The sequence below is a fragment of the Chrysemys picta genome, chromosome 2 (genome assembly GCF_011386835.1).
Source record: "Chrysemys picta bellii isolate R12L10 chromosome 2, ASM1138683v2, whole genome shotgun sequence".
NCBI classification, from domain to species: Eukaryota; Metazoa; Chordata; order Testudines; family Emydidae; genus Chrysemys; species Chrysemys picta.
In genome coordinates this window covers 114,686,245-114,708,890 of record NC_088792.1, presented here as the reverse complement: position 1 = coordinate 114,708,890, position 22,646 = coordinate 114,686,245, and the positions used below count along the sequence as shown (strand labels likewise).

The following is a 22,646-nucleotide window of genomic DNA, read 5'->3' as shown; positions in this document are numbered from 1 at the left end:
GCTTTAAAATGTATATGTAGGATTCTACTAAAATATTCTGAAACTTGAAGGCTTTGCCTTGTATGTCAGAAATATGAGACTGTCCTATTAAGCATAATACTCTGTACATTGCAAGAAATGTACCTTTTTATGACTGCAATTAAAATTTCCATGCAACTGTTTTACAGGTGTTATATGATCCTTGAGGGGACATTTACAACTATTTAATGAAAATATTTGGGACTTAATTATTGTAATGTAACATTCGCTTTTTAAAATAAAAACAAAACAAAACAACAACACACCAAAGATCTTGTTCTTAAAACAACAGTTTTATACGTTGATATTTGAATGAACGTTTGCAAAATCTAAAAATCCCAGTTAATAATTACTGGGCTAAATTCTCTGTTTCTTAGCAATCTACAGGGACCAAAATCTGGCCATAACCACCAAGCTGAGAATTTTCTCAGCAGACCGGAATTCTCAGCTGGACTAAAGAGGAAATGCATAGATGGATGGATTCCAAGGCCAAAAGGGACCATTGTGATCATCTGGTCTGACCTTCTGAAAAACACAGGCCATAGAACTTCCCCAACATAATTGCTAGAGCAGATCTTCTAGCAAAACACCCAATGTTGATTTACAAACTGTCAGTGATGGACAATCCACCATGACCCTTGGCAAATTGTTCCAATAGCTAATTACTCTCTCCATTAAAAAATTACACCGTATTTCTAATCTGAATTTGTCTAGCTTCAACTTCAGCCATTGGAGTGAGCTATGCCTTTCTTTCCTAGATTGAACGGACCATTATTAAATATTTGTTCCCCATGTAAGTACATATAACCTGTAAGACAGTTACCCCTTAACCTTCTTTCTGTTAAGCTAAATAGATAGACTCAGAGACCGTAATTACTTAAGGCATGTTTTCTAATCCTTTAATCATTCTCATGGCTCTTCTCTGAACCCTCTCCAATTTATCAACGTCGTTCCTGAATTGTAGGCACCAGAACTGGACACAGTATTCCAGCACTGGTGGCACCAGTGCCAAATATAGAGATAAAATAACCTCTCTACTTCTACTCAAGGTTCCCCTATTTATGTATCCCAGGATTGCATTAGCTCTTTTGGCCACAGTGTCACAGTGGGAGCTCATGTTCAGCTGATAATCCACCACGACCCCCAAATCTTTTTCCGAGTCACTGCTTCCCAGGATAGAGTCCCCCCATCACTTAAGTATGGCCCACGTTCTTTTTGCCTAGACATATACATTTACATTTAGCCATATTAAAACAGATATTGTTTGCTTGTGCCCAATCTACCAAGAGATCCAGATCATTCTGAATCAGTGACTTGTCCTCTTCATTATTTACTATTCTCCCAATTTCTGTGTCTTCTGCAAACATTATCAATGAAACAAGATGGGGCAAGCTGATGGGCATTCACTGAGAGGAGTCCTTAGCTTTGGACTTAGCTTTTTTACCTTAGCTCTTCCTGCTGGTTTGCCAGAGCCTTTATTTGTAAACCCTCTAGACACATTGCTAACCCCATTTCTTTTCTCAGACCATGAAGGAGACGGTGGGCTTGAGCACTGGTAGTGGTTGTATTTATTAACAGTCCTTTTGTGTTCTGGTTTCTGGTTCCTGCCACAGCTTGGGGTGATCCTCAGGTTCAGTGGGTGAGCTTCTTCAACCTGCTTCTCCAGGTAGAGATGCAGAATCACATGTTCCTCTGGGGTCACTGATGCATCCTTGCCCTGGCTCTCATCAGTGTCCTGTTGGACAATGAGGCCAACAGGGTAGAGGAGGGATCATGGGCCACTTCAGGCTCTGTACTAGGAGCCCTTGACAGCACCCAGTCAAGCTTCTCGTAGAAGGGGGATGTATGATGAGCCCTCCCAGATCAATGGCATTCCTGTACAGGAGTCTCAAGTGTTTCATTCATTCCCAGCACTAGGATGGGGTCCACTGAGTGACTGCCTGCTCCAGCTGCCATGACATTTCTCAGTACATGTGCCAACCAAGCTGCTGGTCTTACAGCTGGATCCATTTTCACCTGGAAAGGGTGCAGCAAGGGACCTGGACTGTGTAAGGGTCCGGAATAACAGGATTAAATGTATTGCGGGAATGGGCATGGAGGAGTAATTAAACTAGAGACTTAGTACGTGCAGGAGCGGCACCAGGGTTTTTGCCGCCCTAGGTGGCAGCGCTCCTCCTCTGAGCATTCGTTGGCGGGGGTCCTTCCGCTCCACGTCTTCGGGGCACTTCAGCGGCGGGTCCCGGAGCGAGTGAAGGACCCACCACTGAATTTCCGCCGAAGATCCGGAGCGGGAGAACCCCCCTGCCGCCGAATTTCTGCCAAGGACGGCAAAATGGCATCCCCCAAATCCTGCTGCCCTAGGCAACCGCCTAGGGTAGCCTAGTGGAAGTGCTGGCCCTGAGTACGTGTCCCTCACTCCTGTTCACACAGCAAACAAGAACAGGGCCGTGCCACAGCCTAAGGCATGCTAGCTTATTCGCTCTCCCATCACCTTGAGACAAATGCTTCTAGGGTTAAAATTATAATATATGGAGATATACCTATCTCATAGAACTGGAAGGGACCTTGGGTCCAGTCACCTGCCTTCACTAGGAGGATCAAGTACTGATTTTGTCCCAGATCCCTAAAAAGCCCCCTCAAGGATTGAACTCACAACCCTGGGTTTAGCAGACCAATGCTCAAACCACTGAGCTATCCCTCCCCACCTCCCAAAGGTGGGTAACAGGAGGTTCTGGTACAAGCCTGATCATGGAGACGTGTACAGTTGCTAGTGTAGACATATCTTAAATTAGATCCGAATATGGCCTGTTTTTCCTGTAGGAAAGATTTTGGTCCTGTGATAGGAGTGTCTACACCCAACATATTAACAGGTGTCAGAGGTCTCAGTTAGCCTGCCTTGCTGCATCTGGAATGTGTGTCAGGCTTGATTTGTTATTAGGCCCACTTGGGGAGGAGCTGAGTCTTCTTCATAAAAGGAGGAGGTGAGAGCTCCAGAGAAACCCAGGAGAGAGGAGGTAAAGAGTTCCTTCTCTCTGGGAAGGGCCTGAGGAAGGCAGACTGACAAAGGCCACAGGATGGAAGCAGGGGAGAGGGCTAGGAAGCAAAAGAGAGGCTGTGTTAACCACAGGCTGCAGAGAAGCAGCAAAAAAGTGGCAGAGGCAGGATGTGGCCCAGGGAAACAGCAGAGCATCTGAAGGAGTAGATATAGCTGCTTAATACAGGGTCACTGGACTGGAACCCAGAGCAGAGGTGGGCTTGGCCCCCCCCACCCCCCCAATGTTAAATTTAATTATATTATGGGCGCCATTACCAAGTGGTTCAACTATGTTCACCTCTTGGACCAGATCCTGTGCTCCACTAGGACTAAATCAAGAATTGCCTCTCCCCTTGTGGGTCCAGGACTAGCTGCTCTAAGAAGCAGTCATTTATGGTTCCTTGAAACTTTATCTCTGCAACATGTCCTGAGGTGACATGTTCACAGTCCTTATGGGGATAATTGAAATCCCCCATTATTATTGAGTTTTCTATTTTTGTAGCCTCTCTAATCTACCAGAGCATTTCCCAATCACCATCACAATCTTGGTCAGATTGTCCGTAAGTGTATTCCTACTGCTATATTCTTATTATTCAAGTATGGAATTTCTATCCATAGAGTTTCTATGGTACAGTTTGATTCATTTAATTTTTTTTTTACTATATTTGTCTCCATGCTTTCTTTTGCATATAGTGCCACTCCCCCACCAGCGTGACCTACTGTCTTCCCATATATTTTGTACCCTGGAAAATATGTAAGTTGTAAAAGTATCACTAGTTTTTTACAACTCTTATACACACCATGTTAGGCAGCAGCTTGCCATACATGGAAGGCAAGTTTCAGAGAAAAACTATTACATTCAGTTCTTATATCCTTCCTTCAAATAGGAAAGGAACTAACCTCATTTACTATTAAGACTTTTAAACAGCAACAATAAGGTTGACTGAAACAAATGGAGTTACAATAACAAAAGGGGAAAAGAGAAAAATTGTTTTAAGTGTATCAGTTAAGAGACCATTAGGACAGATATGATATCACTGACTAAATAATTTTAACCAACTGATTAACCATACTAAGGCCTTGGCTACACTTACCCGCTAGTTCGACGGCTGGAAATCGAACTTCTGGGTTCGACTTATCGCGTCTAGTCTGGACGCGATAAGTCGAACCCGGAAGTGCTCGCCGTCGACTGCGGTACTCCAGCTCGGCGAGAGGAGTACCGCGGAGTCGACGGGGGAGCCTGCCTGCCGAGTGTGGACCAAGGTAAGTTCGAACTAAGGTACTTCGACTTCAGCTACGTTATTCACGTAGCTGAAGTTGCGTACCTTAGTTCGAATTAGGGGGGTAGTGTAGACCAAGCCTAAGCTTGTGACACATTCACTGAAATTCAGGTTGTTTAAGCTAAAGCATAGGTGAACTTTGACAGAACTTAAGTTTACAATGAAATTACAGAAAATAAAAACTGCTACAATAGTATTCAAAGTTTACGTGACTTAATTTAGCATAGAATGTTAGAATTTAAATACAAACTGTAAGTTGAAGCTGTAAGTTTCTCTAGTAAGAAGCTCTAGTGCTTTCTGTCATCTTAAACTATTTGGTGTTTTTCTGAAATCCCAGACTCCTCGAGTCATGTGATTACATGAGAATTTCCTCTTTCATTATATAAATAAAAGAAACTTGCTAGCCCTCATGGTTGTAGAGAAGAACTTGAGAATGTGAACCCTGAAGCTCAAAAATAAAAAGGGAATACTCCTCCTCTAGACACGCGCACACACACATTTATTATTTTTAAAAATCATCTGGTTTTTAACCCACTTTCTATTTTGCGGGAGCTAAATCATGACTTTTGAATGCTTGGGATAAGCAATAGTGTTTGTCCATCCCTTAAACCAAACTTTTTATAACTTAAAAAAAAAAGTGTTGTACATTTATTTTCCTGCACTTCTGCAGTTTCCAGTGTTTGGCCGGAGAGACATATGAGAGGCTACTTTTGTAGTATTTCTGACTCTGTTACAAGTAGAAAATATTGGAAATTGCATAAGTAAATCTGTTTTTGCAAGATCTCTATCCCAATTTTCTACTGTATTTGTTCCAAATTATCTGCTTTCAGTGGTCAGGGAAAGGCTGATCCATGGGGATTGGTTGCATAGTGTAAATTTTATTTTAAGTAAAAAAGTATGGGCAGCCACAAAATTTAGAAGGGGGGGAAAAATCAATACACAAAAACATAAAACCATTTTCAGCAAGAGAGATTGGGGTAAGGAGAGCAACTCACCAAATGTTGCATAATGGAAACAGTTGCTTAGACCACACAGCAAAAGCACAAGATTGTGGTGTCTATATCAGGAGTATGCCTATAAGTGATTGTTACACTCTCAAGGCAGGGCAAGTAGTTAACAAAAATGGGGTGTGGTTAACCAAAAGTGGGAGGCTCATGTAGCAGTTATTAGCATACTCCTGTCTGGGACTAATTAAGGGCACATTTCATGATAATAGTATATAATAAAAATGAACATGACCTTTGATTGTTCCGAATTCTGAAAATCTGCAATGTGGTTCTAAAGGCAAAAGCAAGCACATTATTTAAAACAAAATTTAATTGAACTGTTAGAGAACATTCCTGATTTTTTGTAATAAACTACAAAAGCAAGGAGTTAGTAACAGGGGGAAAATGAGAACAAGGAAAAGATAAAATAAGGGGAGTAGAAAGTGCTAGAATTTGAAACTAATGACTTTTATAGATAGCATTTTATAAATTCAGAGTCTTACCCAGTAACAAAACTAATCCATTAATTGAATAACATTGTAAGTGTTTAAAAGCAGTCCATTTTTATGGCTGTGTTAAGTGGTCAGTAATATATATTGTGCATTCTGTTGCATAAATTGGTCCTAAAAAATGTCTTCCCGTTCCTGACACCAGAAATTCTCCAAATCTGTCTCTGGGCATCTTGCCATTCTGTAGCATTAATAGATCATTCTGTTCTGACAGGAAAGCTGCTCAACAAACAGCTGTGTGAAGTAGAGACCTGGCCTCTCTGTCATTTGGTCAAAGACTTCCTGTCCCCACCGCAAAACAGAATTAATCATACATATATACAGACAGAATGTTCAGCTAAAAACAGACAGAATGTTCATCTAATGTGATAAAATTTCATAACATTTTGAAAAGGTAGATTCACATTTCAATATCATGTGGGACAGAAAGAAGCTCTTCTGGATTAGTCCAGAAGAGCTTTACAGCTGTTAAGAATCTTGTCCATTTTAATGAGCTCTAAATACATTACTGGCAAGCTGGCTGACACGCAACTGACATTAAACTGTCTGATCCCTATGACACACCCATTTGTCTCTTCCATGTGTGAAGATCAAGGGGCAAAATTTGTGGAAAGCAAACTAATCGCTACAGTCGCCTCTCCATCGGAAGATCAGAACTTTATAATAATGTGTTTAGCTTCCTGCTTATAGAATGTATTTAGAGTAAATGATAAATGTATCCTACACAGAGGTTAACAGGGAAGGACCGGAATAGAGGGAGGAAAATGGCAGTGTTAGTGTAGGGGGGCGCAGAATAGCTGGGCTGAGTCAGCTGTGAGGAATTAATTCCCCTCACCTGCACCACAGTATGTAAGATGGATGTTGTGATGTGGGTTGAGTGAGAGTCAAGATCTAGAGGGCAGCAGCTGAGAACAGAAGTAGTGATAGTTGTCTCTGGCTGTTGAATAAAATGCTCTTTGAAGTTTGTCTTTGGACTTGGCTGAAGCAAGCTGGGGCCTAAACTCTTTGGGCTGACCGAGGAAATTCCTGTTGGGTTTGACCTTCCAATTGCATTGTCTATTTTTTCATCAGTTTTACCATCAAACAGACAACTGAGGTGTTTCAACTTTTGGCCACTTAAAAAATATTGTGACCTACCATGGTTTATGGGGATTAATTTTACTGTTTTTCCCTCAGTGTTACAGAAAGCAGGAATTACAGAAAGCTGCTAGTTAAGATTAAGTTAGTGTCAATTCCCCAGCCTTGGGATACACTTTACTCTTGTGAGAAGTATTGTACCCTCAGTGTTTGTCCAAGTCCTCCACACCACTGCAAAGCATTTTCTGAAAGTGGATATATTTGCTTTTGCAGTCAGTTGTTCTCACTCTTTAAGCAATGCTCAGGGAGTGGGCTTAGTGAGGCAGAGTGAAGAAAAGGAAGGACATAGAGTATTTTTGGAAAGAACTGAGAGATATAGAGAGCTGTAGCTTTTCACTCTCTAGCCAGTGCACTCTCTTGACAGCGGACAAAGCGATAGGAGAAAGCAGAATCCGTGAAGGGTTCCACACTACAAACTCCCAGCTGTGCCTTGATTTGGACCTACAATTCCAGGTCATGGAGGTTGTACTAGCCTACTGAGAGTGGACTCTCTACTCAGGAAATGAGGGGACTTGGAGTGGACTGCCTGCTGTGGCAAGAGAGGCCACTTGCACTTTTAGAGAATATTTCAATCCCTTCTCTCTCTCTCTTTTTTTTTTTTTTTTAAGCTTTCCAATAACAAGCATAATGGGAGAATTATAGCGGTATATCCCAAATGTTTCTATACCAGGGAAGGAACAAGAGCAAAAGATTCCGTGAAGTCCACTAGGGACCTCACCATGTGTGACCAGGTTCCTAGTGGGGAGCCAGCGGTGGTCACTCAATTAGAGTGAACTGCAAAGAATGGGGCAGACAATCCCCATAAACCTGGTGGATATTGCAATACTTAGATTTACAAAGCCAGAAGAAAACAGCTTCATTACCTTACTGGTTATTCAGAAGTCCAAACAACACAGTTCCCCTAAAGTGATCCAGCCTCAAGCCTCCATCCAGGTACCCATGTCAAATATGATGAAAGTTTCTGTAAATCTTATTTCATCATATAAAAGAAAAGGTTCTACCAATCCCAGAGGATCGGACATATTACCTCTCAGGTTAATGAATGTTTCAGATCTTACCCAAATACACACTACAGCCAATTCTTATGAATTAAACTAAAATTTATTAAAAAGAAAAGAGAGAGAGTATGGTTAAAAGATCAATATACCTACAGACATGAGTTCAGTTCATTTAAGTGCAGCTTCATAGCAGAGATGGTGAGCTTTGTGGTTGCAAAGAGTTCTTTCAGAAATAGTTCATAGATTATAGTCCAATGTCCAAATCTCGTATTCAGGGCGTACCTGCATAACTGGGACTCAGTCTTGCAACTCAAACTTCCCCTGATGAAGTCTAAGCAGATCTGCGATGACAGAATCAGGACCGAAGGATCTTTTATACAATTTCATGTCTTTTGACTAGTTGGGATTTCCTAGGGGAACAAAAGGTTATTAGGATGACTTTGAAGGAGGTCTATCACCGGTACTTAGCTATACAAATTAACATAAGGCCATTTGCTTGTTTCTCCACCATTCACAGTACATTTCAAAGAGAGATGAATACTGAGATATCCCGTGTTTACAATTCATTTACATGATTGGATGTTCTTTTGACCTCTGAATTATCAGACTACAGCCTAGACAGGGACTGTTGATTACATTGTCCACCCTACTCATACATATGTAAATACACAAAAACACAAACATTATCTCCCCACATGTCTTTTGAGGGTTATTTATTTTGCAGGATGTTTAACCCTTTCTAGCCATGCGTCACACCATGTAAGCCAAATTTATTTGGGGAATGCTCGATATCACATCTACATCTACACTACTAGCTGGGGCTGTGATTCCCCTGCTCATGTACAACTACTTACGCTAGCTGTCATCCAGCTAGGACAAATATAAATAGCAATGTAGCCACGACAGCACTGCTATTGGCAACGGAGCTATGACTGAGTATTTGTCATGGTATTTATTAAGGCTCAACCTTGCTCCGCTGCTGATACCTGCGCTACCGCGGCTACAATACTATTTATACTAGTACTAGCTTGATGAGAGTAAGTGAACACAAGCAGGGAATCACACCCGTAGCTCACAGTGTAGACCAGGGATCAGCAATTTTTGGCACATGACCCGTCAGGGAAATCCGCTGGCGGGCCGGGACAGTTTGTTTATCGGCAGCATCCACAGGTTCAGCCGATTGCAGCTCCCACTGGCCGCGGTTCACCATTCCAGGCCAATGGGGGCTCTGGGAAGTGGCGCCGGCCGAGGGACGTGCAGCCAGTGGGAGCTGCAATCGGCCAAACCTGCGGATGCTGCAGGTAAACAAACCGTCCCAGCCCGCAGCAGATTTCCCTGACGGGCCGCGTGCCAAAGGTTGCTGATCCCTGGTGAGGAGGTAGATTAAGATGATGTGTGCTACACAAAAATTTTAAACAGATTGAGATGGAAGGGGTGGAGGAGTGACTGAATTACATTGAAGTAAACACTTGTCTTCAGGTTTCAGAGTAGCAGCCGTATTAGTCTGTATCCGCAAACAGAACAGGAGTACTTGTGGCACCTTAGAGACTAACACATTTATTAGGTGACTCAATAACTTTTCATGTTGAAAACTATGTGCAGTAACTTGTGTTCATGGTAATGGACAAATGGAAAGTGTAGTTTTTAAACATGTATGTTTTAAACATGTATGTTTCCAAGTAGTTTTTAAACATGAATGGCCAAATTAGGAACTCCTTGTAATACTTCCATTGAGTTCAATGAATGTTTTGCCAAGCACCACACAGTTTATCTCAGATGCTTTTTCTCTTGCAAAACTGAATGATAATGTTCCCTGACATATTGATTGTCCCCTGTTCTGAAATACACCACCATGCAGGAGAGTTATACTGAGTAAAATGTGTAAACTTCTCCTAAATGCACACATTCACACCTGACACAGGCAATATTTAAAACTGCAGTTCTTAATTATCAAAGCTTTTTTTTTTTCCTTGTGAGTTTTAATTAAATATTTGAACAGTTTGATTAATCATTGCAGCCCTAATTGGTTAGGGTTTAAGTGCTTTTCCTGGATTGGTTCTTTTGCAGCATTTTAATGCACCTCTCAAGAACTGCCACTGTGGGTTGGCATTATTACTTTAGGATTCTTCTCAGTCACAATACAACCAAAACCACCAGAGGCCTTGGTATGTGGCTATAGAAGTATCACAAACTCCAGCATCAAATAACCAAGTTACATTGACCTCTGTCTTTACTTAATTCAGAAGAGGGTGTCTATAAAGTGTCCTAGGAAACAAAAAGAGAAAAATTGATTGAATCTTGCTAAATAAGCCTCAAAATTAATTGACAAGTGAGGCTAACTCCACACAAGGCAGTCTAAGGGAGTAATCCCTTAATATTCAATGAAAGACGTTGAATGCCTCTTACAGACTGACTAAAGAACCCATTAGGATGGGAAAGCCAAGCAGTATTAGACGAACATATATTACTCACATAAAGTTTTTACACTCACATGATTATATTTCGTTTTAAAAGGTCTTACAGTAGGCTAGTAACTATCCTTTCATGAAAGTCAAATTACCCTTCTCTAAGATAGATAAGAAAATACCTACCTCAGAGCAAGGTTATATTCCGGTTACATTAATGGTTATAAAAGCTCTTTAAGATCGTGAAGGCACCGTAGAAATGCAAAATAGTAGTATTAATGGTATCAGTGTGTAAGCATGTATTGTGATTAATGAGTTCCTTTTGTTATACTTCTGTCTGTGTGGAGCAGTTAGGGTTGCCAACCCTCCAGGATTGTCCTGGACTCTCCAGGAATTAATCTTCAATTAAATATGATGTCATGTGACGAAACCTCCAGGAATACATCCAACCAAATATTTAGCGTTTACACTGATTTGGGCCTAATAATATGCAGAAGGATAAATCAAAATAAAAAAGAAAAGCATTTTACAAATTAATTTTTTTAAATCGAGGAACCCGTGCTTTTGCATAAAGGCTATCATAATGAAATCTATTCAGTGCCACAAAACTGGAGATAGGTAAACTTTCATAATCTGAAGCATCTCTGTGTATTTAAAGGTCATTCAGCTAAACTTGTGTCAACTTTCTTTGCTGACAGAAATAATACTACCTGTTTTGTATAGCAGTCATATGGACTCTGACTCAGTTTTAAAGATTGCTCTTTGATAATGCTGTAAGTAGCAAAGCCTTTTCATAGTCATGCTTTTGATTTATAGTAGCTGGTCTGCACATCTCCTTCTCATTTTGAGGGGCAGGATGATCCAGGCAGGAAGAAAGAAATTATTATTTGTACATGTGGTTCTTTAAACACTGAGAGCCAGGTTTATTATTTATTTATTTTATGAAACCAGAGTCACCTATCTCTGCACTCCAGGTAACCCTGACAAATACAATAAATCAAAGAAGAAACCGCTACATCACATATAGTACTAAATAGCCAAGAAGTACAAAAAATAAACCATATTTTTCCATTTCCCCTATCACCCCTAATAATATTAACATCTTCAGCAGACATCTTAAAATATAAATATCTTGTAGCATGCCCTGAAGTTCAGCAGTTTTAGACCAAGGTGTGAGGAAAAGAAAGAGAGCCTCACATGGGGCATCCTGCTAGCAAGCTCCACTCTTTTATACTCTTTTATTTCCCCCCACTGAGAGGGGACCAGCTCAAGAGCTTCTGCTCATATCACCTGTAGCAGTATGTCACGGGAAGAGAGGTGGCATCTGAGGAAGGAAAGTTTGAAGTTATTAGTGTGTCTCTCGTCCACGCCACTAATAGGCCCTTATTTTCTTTCATATGACTGTAGTGGAAATTGGAAGTGTTTTCCCTTATGAATTTCCATTTGAAGCCAAGGTCTTTATCTGATCCTGCCTCCAGGACAGAGAATTATCTGTAGAGGCAATTCTCTACTTTGATGCATATGGTCAGATATTAATTTATGACTCGGAAACATTAATTTACAAGTGCGAGTCACACATGTCGTAAAATACTTCAGGTCTCTTGAACTGGATCTAAAGCACAGATTCCATCTGTTCGGGGAGTTGCTGCTTATTTATGTCCTTGTAGTAACTATATTTAGGATGTTGCATAAAAGCTTTTAGTCAAGACACTACTTATTTAGGAAGTAATTTTCCTTAGCTAGGAAGCAAAAATTGCTTTATTGAAATTTATTTTAATAACCTAGGAATACTTTGACTATAACAAGATTATCAATATTTTGCTCCTTTTTACTGTTCCTGTTTACTGTTTCTGATATTTTTATACCTGCTTTCTCTTTGTTTTCTTTTTAGTGGCCTTGAACACTTGCAACTGATCAAAATACATCTACCCTATACTTTACCAAATTACAGGTGTTCAGTCTTTAACCACCATACTCTATTATTACTTTTAGTTCCCCGTACTTAGAGTGCACACAGTATTTTAGGTGCCAGGGATTTCAGAAGCTATTAGGACCAAACACTGTGATGATGACTTACTGATGGTTAATATATAGCAGCACTGTTCAGCACTGTTGCAGAACCGCTGGAACAGGAGATTGGAAGAAGAGGTTGAGTATATCCTTCAGGAATGCATCTGAAGAAGTGAGGTTCTTACCCACAAAAGCTTATGCTCCCAATACTTCTGTTAGTCTTAAAGGTGCCACAGGACCCTCTGTTGCTTTTTACAGATGCAGACTAAGGCCTTGGCTACACTTACCCGCTAGTTCGGTGGCTGGCAATCGAACTTCTGGGTTCGACTTATCGCGTCTAGTCTGGACGCGATAAGTCGAACCCGGAAGTGCTCGCCGTCGACTGCGGTACTCCAGCTCGGCGAGAGGAGTACCGCGGAGTCGACGGGGGAGCCTGCCTGCCGAGTGTGGACCAAGGTAAGTTCGAACTAAGGTACTTCGACTTCAGCTACATTATTCACGTAGCTGAAGTTGCGTACCTTAGTTCGAATTAGGGGGGTAGTGTAGACCAAGCCTAACACGGCTACCCCTCTGATACCTCAGGATTGGCTGTACTTTGATTAAGAATACTGAACTTCTCATGTCTTTTTGAAGGACCTCTTGATGAGTGAGACTGGCACTTGCAATTGCCATGATCACCCAGATTTGTTCCCTAAGAGTGTGCAGCATTGTGTCAAAGTAGCAAGTTCTGCTTTTCAGATCTCCCGTTCTTTAATTTGTGAAATTTTATGAATACTCAAAAATTTTGCCCACACAAGTACGTGGCCAAGAAACTACATGAGGCCTGAGCCTGAAGGACTTTGTAGTTCCAGACCCTGCCAGAAGAAATTCATGTGTGAAGAAAAATATGGTGATAGGTTTTCCTTTCCTTCCCCACAGGCATGTTGTGAGGTAAAACTAATTAATGTTGAGCACTTTGTTGGGTAAAAGATAATATAAACGGGTAAAACACAACTATTCAGCTGGAAGTTCCTGAATCACTGAGTTATCTGTGTGTTGTGTAGTGTCATTTTGGCTGGTTAAAGTAATAGGCCAAGTCCTCTGCTGATATAAATTGTTGTAGCTCAGTTGAGGCTTTGGCCCAGTAATTCCAGTGATTTGTGATATTAGCTAAATAATCTTTAATCCCTGTTAAATAGGTCTAAATAAAGGCAATTTCAAAGCAGGTTTTTCGCAATAGCTGTCACTGTTCAGTATCTCCATGGAGTGAATGAGGCTGGCGTTTCTTCAGTGGTTGCTGATATTCTCATGATGCCTAGCCCAGCATGATGGGGCAGAACAGAAGTCAAAGAATCATCTTTGCCTTATGAAAGCAATGGAAATCAGGAGGCTTAAAGTCAAGATAAAGGATGTTTTGTTATTTAAATAAAAATGGAGAACAGTAGAATTTACCTTACAAAAAATTTAAACTTGCAGATTTTCATAGGTTTTTAATGGCAAGGCCACTTCATCCATTCAATTGCATATACTTTTCCCTCTGGGGAGAGAGTGAATGAACAAACAACATGTAACAGATCTTAGTCATGTTGCTTAATGCACTGCTTGAAGTTGCTCAGGTACAGCAATATTGAATAGAATAGAATCTGCTTTTCTTTTGCATTGTCAGGATGGTGGCATCCACTTTAATTACTTCTTTTTTAATTTACACTTTGTCTATACATTTTTCTTTTGTGTAATTAGCTTTTATATTGCTATGCTGGGTTAGATTACCAATCCAGCTCTGAAAAGGCCCCAGCACAACTCATCTGGGATTGCCTGCAACAAGGTAGAGCTGGACCAGCAAGAATTAAGTGGTTTATTAAACTATAGGACCTAGCTGTTAAGTATAAGAAGGAGAAAGGGGAAATGCCTGCTCTGATTATGCACTGGAAGGGAGATGAGCTTTGATTGGGGCCTAGTTTATACCCTAGGGATGACTTTGATTTGGATCTGTCTTACTCAGAAAAAGTAAGGAAAACATTGCTGGGTTTTTGTGTGTGTTTTTGTAAGCTACTCTCACTGCTGGTAAGGGAACCCCCATTTTGTGATTATTGTTGCTACAAGCTGCTGGTTAAGTGTATATTACATTAATCTCCAGGCCCATTCAGAACAAACTACTGGACCAGTAAGGAAGTCATGAGGCCTTCAAGTGGACTGCAGATTGAGGCCCTAAAGAAAAGTTCTTGGAGAGAGGAATTGCATTTATCTCAGGTCCTGCTCGTGTCCCAGATTCTCTTGCCAGGCGAGGTAGAGGAAGTGGGCTGTAGTCCACGAAAGCTTATGCTCTAATAAATTTGTTAGTCTCTAAGGTGCCACAAGTCCTCCTGTTCTTCTTTTAGTGTAAAAAGTTGCTCTAGTGGTTGGCCATAATGAAGTACATTTTGCCCCTTTGCCATAATAAAATGCACAGTAAGAAGATGTGGCTGGGGAATAAAGTAAGGGTCTTGGGGGAAGAAAAGTCAGTGCTTAATAGTAAGCTAGATTTATTACCCCTGTCTGTGTGAGATTGGAGCATTGAGAGAGGAAGAGGTCACTGCTTCCTGATTTTTCTCAGTACTAACAGACTGGCTTTCAGGAGTTGGAAAGACCAGTCACCAAGATGCAAGCTCTGGAAAAGCTCTAACATGATGGTTTCAAGAGACTGTGCAGTGTAGGCTTACTCCATTAGACAGAGAAAGGAGAAAGCCACATGAGGCTGAGCCACTCATAACAGAGCGGCTTGGTTGTCACACTCCTCTTTGCAAGGGATGCTGGAAAAGAGAAAGATTTCAGTGCCTTTATAATACAGGCTCCTCTCCCACTTAATAGTTGAGAGGACTGCCAAGGGAGGATGTGGTTTCTGCTGGACTGAGAAAGACCCTGGGAGATAACACCTCCTGAGCTCTGCTTGTATAAGTGTTTTAGGTATGGATTTATTGCTCTGTTAAAGAAACTCTGAGGACTTATATCAACTAAGTACTTTGGAGAGCTAGTCTATAAGCTATTATATACAGTGTACTAAATATCCTGGGTTTTTCAAAAACCTCTATTTCTGTTTTCATCTATCCTACCACTTCTCTGGTGGGCCAGGGCCATTCTGAAATGTTATGCTTTGTATAGTCTTTTTAGTAACATGACCAAAGCCTGTGTTCATGAAAGGAAGTAGGAGGGGGGATCTCATTGCAAGTAGTCATTGAAATGACTTAAATTTGTAATTTAGTACCATACAGTGCTACAAATCAATCAAACAAGTGCCTAAACCAAATGGAATTTCACTAATAATTAAAATGGATACGTTAAGAATCAAGCCAAAGAACATGTGCAGCATCTCCTCTCCACACTGCTCCCAAGAAGCTGAGAACAAGGAAATTCTTGAGGTTGTGATGTTTGAAAATTAATAGCTGCTTTTCTCAGAATGTTCTGCTTAGTTTACTCAGAGTAAAGACTCTGAACCTTCCTTACCATATAAAGACAGGAGTGTAAATTAGCTGTTCTAAAGAAGGGAGAGATGGGGCATCAAAAAAGCCTTCTGCTCATTAAGATAAACACTGGGTATGTGTTTCATGTTTGGTCTCAGTAGAACATCCTGAATGGAGGATTAAGCAATTGCTTTCCACAGTCTAAAACTGTTGAGGTGGTGGGGGAGAGAGATGAGAATAAAAGGATTTGAATTATTATGCACAGGATTAGTGCTGAGAGAGTAGGGATCCCTATATTGCACACAATATTATGCATGGAATTAGTGCTGTGAGTGTAGAGGGCCTCCATATTGTATACACAGTAGGTGCATTTTAAAGATTTGAATATGCTGCAAGACTCTATCCAACTTTAGGCACAGACACTTGGTTATGTGGGGAAAGTAGCATATTTTGGTCACAGAAAGTGAAAGTTCTTTCCTTCTGTGAATTATTTATTGTATCCTCAGAGCATATGAGAAAGTGTGTCATAATCTATACATTGCTAGAAATTAATTTGGAGGAATAAAAATCCCTATACTGAGACAGATTGTGACTCCCCGTATTTACACAGGTAGACCCATCGATGGGATGATTGGTATGAATAAGGAGGTAACAATCTTTCCCATGACTGACATTTTTATTCTTAAAAAAGCATTTCCACTCATATAGTTTATCATTAAAATAAATGGGACTGTTCTAGTGAGCAACTACTCATTAGTGTGGATAAGGGTTTCAAAATCTGGCCTATATCTTCTATGCTTTCTCCGTTTAGATCAGGGGTCGGCAACCTTTCAGAAGTGGTGTGCCGAGTCTTCATTTATTCACTCTAATTTAAGGTTTTGCGTGCCAGTAATACATTTTAACGTTTTTAGAAGGTCTTTTTCTATAAGTCTATAATATATAAGTAAACTATTGTTGTATGTCAAGTAAATAAGGTATTTAAAATGTTTAAGAAGCTTAATTCAAAATTAAATTAAATTAAAATGCAGAGCCCCCCGGACCGGTGGCCAGGAACCAGCCAGTGTGAGTGCCACTGAAAATCAGCTCGAGTGCCACCTTTGGCATGAGTGCCATAGGTTGCTTACCCCGGGTTTAGATGAAACTCTACATACGGTCTGTTTCCCAGTTCTACAGAAGAAGACCAAAAATCTACATGTTCTCTTCTGCTTCTACCTTCCTGCGTGGCCATGTTGTTCCTGTTCATGGTGAATAGGTGTGGAAGGCAGAATACCCTGTCAGAGGTCTAGTCCTGGAGGGAGCTAAGCTCGGTTAAAGGCATCAGCATTTTGCAGGAACAGGCTCAAAGTCTGTATTGACTTGTGTATCCTACTTGCATAAGACATCAGTAATAACTGTTATTTGTTTATCATCACACTCTAGGGACTGGGAATTCATTTTAGGTTAATCTATACGGAGCACTGAACAGGAAGCAGAATAGAGTGAAATTCTCACATTGTGTATGTGTTCATCACTGAATAAAGTATAATGTTTATTGGATTTAGTTCCTGGCAGCAGCAAATAGATTTGATATAACCTAGAAAGCTACTCAGCAGCCACGCAAATGTAAAAGATGTATTGGTTTTCCATCTGAGTATAATGGTAGACAGTAGAAAGGAAACACTTTTCTTTTTTGCACAAGAGGGGCAAGAAAATTACAGATGAGAACAGCTGAGGCAAAGCCCATCAAAGTCAGTGAAAAGACTTTCAGTGACTTCAGTAGGGTTTGGATCAGGCCATAAGAGAACAAATCCAGACAGAAGAAATATAGTCTGGTTAAAAAAGGCAGGATATGAACTTGTACCTGCAACGTGCCCTCCACAAACAACTGCTGCTCTGGCTGAGCGGTACCATTATGAGCTAGTTAATATGAGTGATGGCAGCAGCAACACAGCAGCCATGGAGTAAAGGAACACCTCGGACCCAGTGACATTTCAGCACCACCATCCCATCAGTTTCTGTAATCAGTATGAAAGGCTCAGGGGTAAAGCAGCAGTGTCAACGCCTGTGCTGACACCATCATGATGCCTCAGGGCACAAACAAAGAAATGGTACAGCCAGCCAGGATAGCATAGTACCTAACACCAACACCACGGAGTAAATGGCATATTGCTGGAAGGGGGTCAGTGCGGGAAAGTAATGAGCAACTTTTGGCAATCTCTGATGTTCAAAAACCATTGCAAATACTTGTTATGCTATTCACTGTGCCAACAGATAGTGTGCAAAATGCTGTGTCACTAGAAACAGAAAATATGAAATGCTGAAGCCTGAAATGACATTAAGTTAAAACACCCACACACACACACACACACACACACAAGTGATAAAGTAATAAGAAAAGCATTAGTGGAAATATATACATTTACACCAGACAAGGAAGTCTACCTTATGAATTCATGCCTTAGGCAGAGGTATACAGTAGTGAATGCAAATTACACAACAATGCATAACCTCTACAATAGGTATGTGCCTGCACACTTGGTTTTGGTCAACAGTAGTAATCAAACTCCATCAGTAAGTGTGACCTGGTCTGCCCTAGATAGGTGTCCATCACTGAAATAATAATATATAACATGTATGCTGCTCGCCATTTAAAAATCATTTAGATTAATAAATAACTGCAGAGTCTCTTAATGCAACAGCTAAAATTCACTAAAATTATAGACTGAGTGAGCCTTTGACCCCCCCCCCTTGCAATGAGCTGAAAATCACAGGCCATTCCTCAAATATATCCCCTTCAAAAGTTTTAAAAGCTGCCACCACACCTGACACCAAATAGGCACTTCATAAAAAAAAAAAAAATCCAGATGTTCAGTGTCATGGAACCTGACATAAGAACAGTCACAGAAATTTATGTGCAGGGGACAAAATGCAGAAATAAAATACACTAACAAATACCAAGTAATCAGTCATAATATCTGGTAACCAATCCTTATTTATCTCAAATAGCGTGACCCCCCTTGATTTTATTCCCTTCTACCACCATGTACGACCATGTGCATTGATTCAGGCACATAGCCCCCAGAGGGAGGCTGAAGATCTGTTGCAATTCTTCTTCCCCTTCCTTCCACTCCCTGGGTCACAGCAGGCAGAAAGGAAGTTGGGGAATCACAAAAATTATGTAGGGGGCAGCACAGATCATTCTGTAAAAAAAAAAAAAAAAAAAAAAAAGAAAGAAAAAAAAATCATGAATGAGTCATATATTTGTGATTTTTTTTGTCAGCATTAATCATTGGCAATTGTTTTGAATAATTTTCTTTGACAATCCGTCAGCCCTAATTGTGACTCATTCTGCTCTGTGAAAATACAGGCACTTGGCTACATTACTTGCCATCTACCCCCTCGGCAGGGGGCAGGAGTAGGGAAGGGGACAACTTCAGGCTGTTGCATTTGTGTGAGGATAAATAATTAAGAGACTCATCAGTCTCTCACCAATGCACAAAGAAATGTGATTAAGAAATTTTAAATCAAGAATGGCTAAAGGCTAATACAAAATTGAAGGCAGGATACGTGCTCCGAAAAATAGACTGAAAGACTTTCTTTGTAACTTGTTGAAGAAATATCTTAGTATTCCATCAAAAAGTTCCTGCCAATTTAGAAAAGCTCTGCATCAGGCGATTTAAGACATCTCAGAAACTGCCAGTATAGTCAGATCTACTAAGGCAGCTAGCACTGGCAGTATCACAGAAATAACCTTTCTCAACAACACTACCACCTTCTAGCAGAAAATATGCAGGACATCTTAGGCTAGGCAGTCCTTTTCTTCTCAAAGTCTGTGACACTATGAAAGTCCTTTGGGAGCTAAGTGTTAGAGAGAAGTTTGCCAAGTTTATCACGACAAACATCAGCAAATCATGCTAAATAGCTTCTCACAAGATTCCTTGAAGGGCCTTCTGGTGTTCAAGATTCCTTGAAGGGCCTTCTGGTGTTCATTTAGGAAGGAAAAATCAATTTCACACATACAGAATGGGAAAAGACTGTCTAGGTAGGAGTACGGCAGAAAGGGATCTAGGGGTTATAGTGGACCACAAGCTAAATATGAGTCAACAGTGTGATGCTGTTGCAAAAAAAGCAAACATGATTCTGGGATGTATTAACAGGTGTGTTGTGAGCAAGACACGAGAAGTCATTCTTCCGCTCTACTCTGCTCTGGTTAGGCCTCAGCTGGAGTATTGTGTCCAGTTCTGGGCGCCACATTTTAAAAAAGATGTGGAGAAATTGGAAAGGGTCCAAAGAAGAGCAACAAGAATGATTAAAGGTCTTGAGAACATGACCTATGAAGGAAGGCTGAAAGAATTGGGTTTGTTTAGTTTGGAAAAGAGAAGACTGAGAGGGGACATGATAGCAGTTTACAGGTATCTAAAAGGGTGTCATAAGGAGGAGGGAGAGAACTTGTTCACTTTAGCCTCTAAGGATAGAACCAGAAACAATGGGTTTAAACTGCAGCAAGGGAGGTCTAGGTTGGACATTAGGAAAAAGTTCCTAACTGTCAGGGTGGTTAAACACTGGAACAAATTGCCTAGGGAGGTTGTGGAATCTCCGTCTCTGGAGATATTTAAGAGTAGGTTAGATAAATGTCTATCAGGGATGGTCTAGACAGTATTTGGTCCTGCCATGTGGGCAGGGGACTGGACTCGATGACCTCTCGAGGTCCCTTCCAGTCCTATAATCTATGAAACTATGAAACTATCCTGTATCTTGTTACCCCTCACTGTGCAGAACATAGAGGTTCTTCACCATATGTCCACCATTTCTATGACTACACTCACTTCATTTTCCCAACTAACATAGCTAAAAAGGACAGCATGCCACTTTGAAACTGGAAATAAATACTACAAAAATAATGTATTTTTTCTGTTTCAGACAGTAAAAGTATATTATTGTTGTTTTGATTAGTCTCAGATGTTGACAGCTCTTTTCTGTGTTAAAAATACACATGACAACAAACAGATGACACGGCTGTTGCTCAGAGGAGATTAGAGCATAATGTTGCAACTTCCCCAAATATCCTGGTACTGAGTTACAGGTCTTGGAGGTCCTCACTTTTGAATCATTAGGTGTAGCAAAGAAGGGAAAGAAAGCATACTGCTGTTTACTGTCCAGGCCAAATTCTGTGCTGACTTACACCCTGTGAACCCCACTGAAGCAAATGAGTTTTCATGAGTGTGAGCTAATGCAGAATATGGGCCATCCCCTCTCTTTCCTCTTCTGCAGAAGTGTAGACTGAGAGGAGTATCCCTTCTGTATAAAATTAAATAACTGTCATAGGAGATGGGATCAAAAATGAAAACCTTTGTTTTGTAGCCTCATATAGGACTATGCACTGCAACTAATCTTCCATCCTATGTTAGTACTGGTATACAGTTTCCTGATCTGCAGCACTACTTTTCCAGTCCTTGGGCTCTCCTGAGCAAAAACTGCCATTCTAACAAAAGTAGGCCAGAATGATTTTGTGATGTGTACAGACCCATTCAAATTTAAACTCAAATTTTCCCAGCTGAAAAGTTATGTGGATTAACTCAGAGGTAGGTGACTCTTGTGACATTATAGCACCACTAAAGCTCATTGTAAGAAAAGAAAATTTTGAGAAGTATGATGATTTAAAGGAGCTAATTACGGCTTTCCAGGCTTTGCACTGGTTGGCTTCCAGCTGTGCTATCTTATTAAACAAAAAGTTTCAAGAGAATAAGGTATTTGACAGATATGTTATTTTCCTCTTAGGTGGCATGGAGAACATAAAACATCATACCTTTGCTTTATCTCACTACACCTACACTGTGCTGTCTACCTTAAAATATGCGAATGGAGCACCCATTGTGCGTATCTACAGTGATTCAGACTTCAGCAGTCCTGATGTCCAGGGTCCAATAATTAATTTTAATGTACTGGATGAAAATGGAGATGTAATCGGCTATTCCCAGGTACACAAACAATTTCATTTCACTCATCTTAATGTTCAGTTTATACATTAAACACTTTTGTGATTATCTTTTCCTCCCCACCAAATATGCTGTACATAAAAATATTCCCTATGTGTATGCTTTTTCTTCATACCTCTAGATGACACATGTTGTGTTTATTTATTTTAAAGTAATTGAAAGATAGGGAAATAAAAATGTCTGCCGGATGTAATGTGTTTAATAGCTGATGCCAACATCTATTGCAGTTTTTAATCTATTGCAGTGTTGTTTATCTATGACTACATCTATGAGCTAGGAGTGTGATTCCCCAGCTTGTGTGCACATACTCACGCTGGCTCACTCCAAACTAGCACAAGTATAAATGGCAGTGTAGCTGGGTAGAATGGGTGGTTGCAATGGAGGCACGGCTGAGCTGTGCTGTGTACAAACATGCCTGAAACATGGCTCAGCTGCTACTCGTCCTACCACGGCTATACTGCTATTTACGTGCTCTATGAGAGCAAACATGAATAGGTGTACATGAGCTGGGGAATCACACCTCTACCTCTTGGCGTAGAAGTAGACTTAGTATTACCAGCCCAAAAGATGGGGATGATTCAGTATAGGAGGCACCTTCCCTTTTTCCTTCAATCAATGCTCCAGCAAGGTGCTAGGGAGTACTTTGCTACGGCATGTGCTGCCATTTTAGATAAGATTGAAAAATGAGGTCCTGATCATTTTTTGTCCTTAAGGGATTCCACAGAAGTGCAAGCAGTTGGCCAGGATACCAGGATTAGTCCCCATTTCCCAATATGGATAATTATTGGAGATGGTTGGCAAAATTCTGCAGAACAACTGTTTTTGTCAGAATTTGCCTGTTTGTCAAAATTGAAACTCCATGGAGACTTCAGTTTTAT

General features: G+C 40.6%; 1 protein-coding gene across 8 annotated transcripts in view; it reads left to right on the top strand.

Annotated features, from left to right (window-relative positions):
• The window catches only part of MOCOS (molybdenum cofactor sulfurase), a 375,701-nt gene that overhangs the window by 263,388 nt on the left and 89,667 nt on the right, over window positions 1-22,646 (top strand). For all 8 annotated transcript variants that reach the window (XM_008169331.4, XM_065584014.1, XM_065584013.1 and 5 more), the window contains one exon: window positions 21,551-21,750. In XM_008169331.4, coding sequence (XP_008167553.2) covers window positions 21,551-21,750 — 200 coding nt within the window. The remainder of the gene's footprint in view (window positions 1-21,550; window positions 21,751-22,646) is intronic.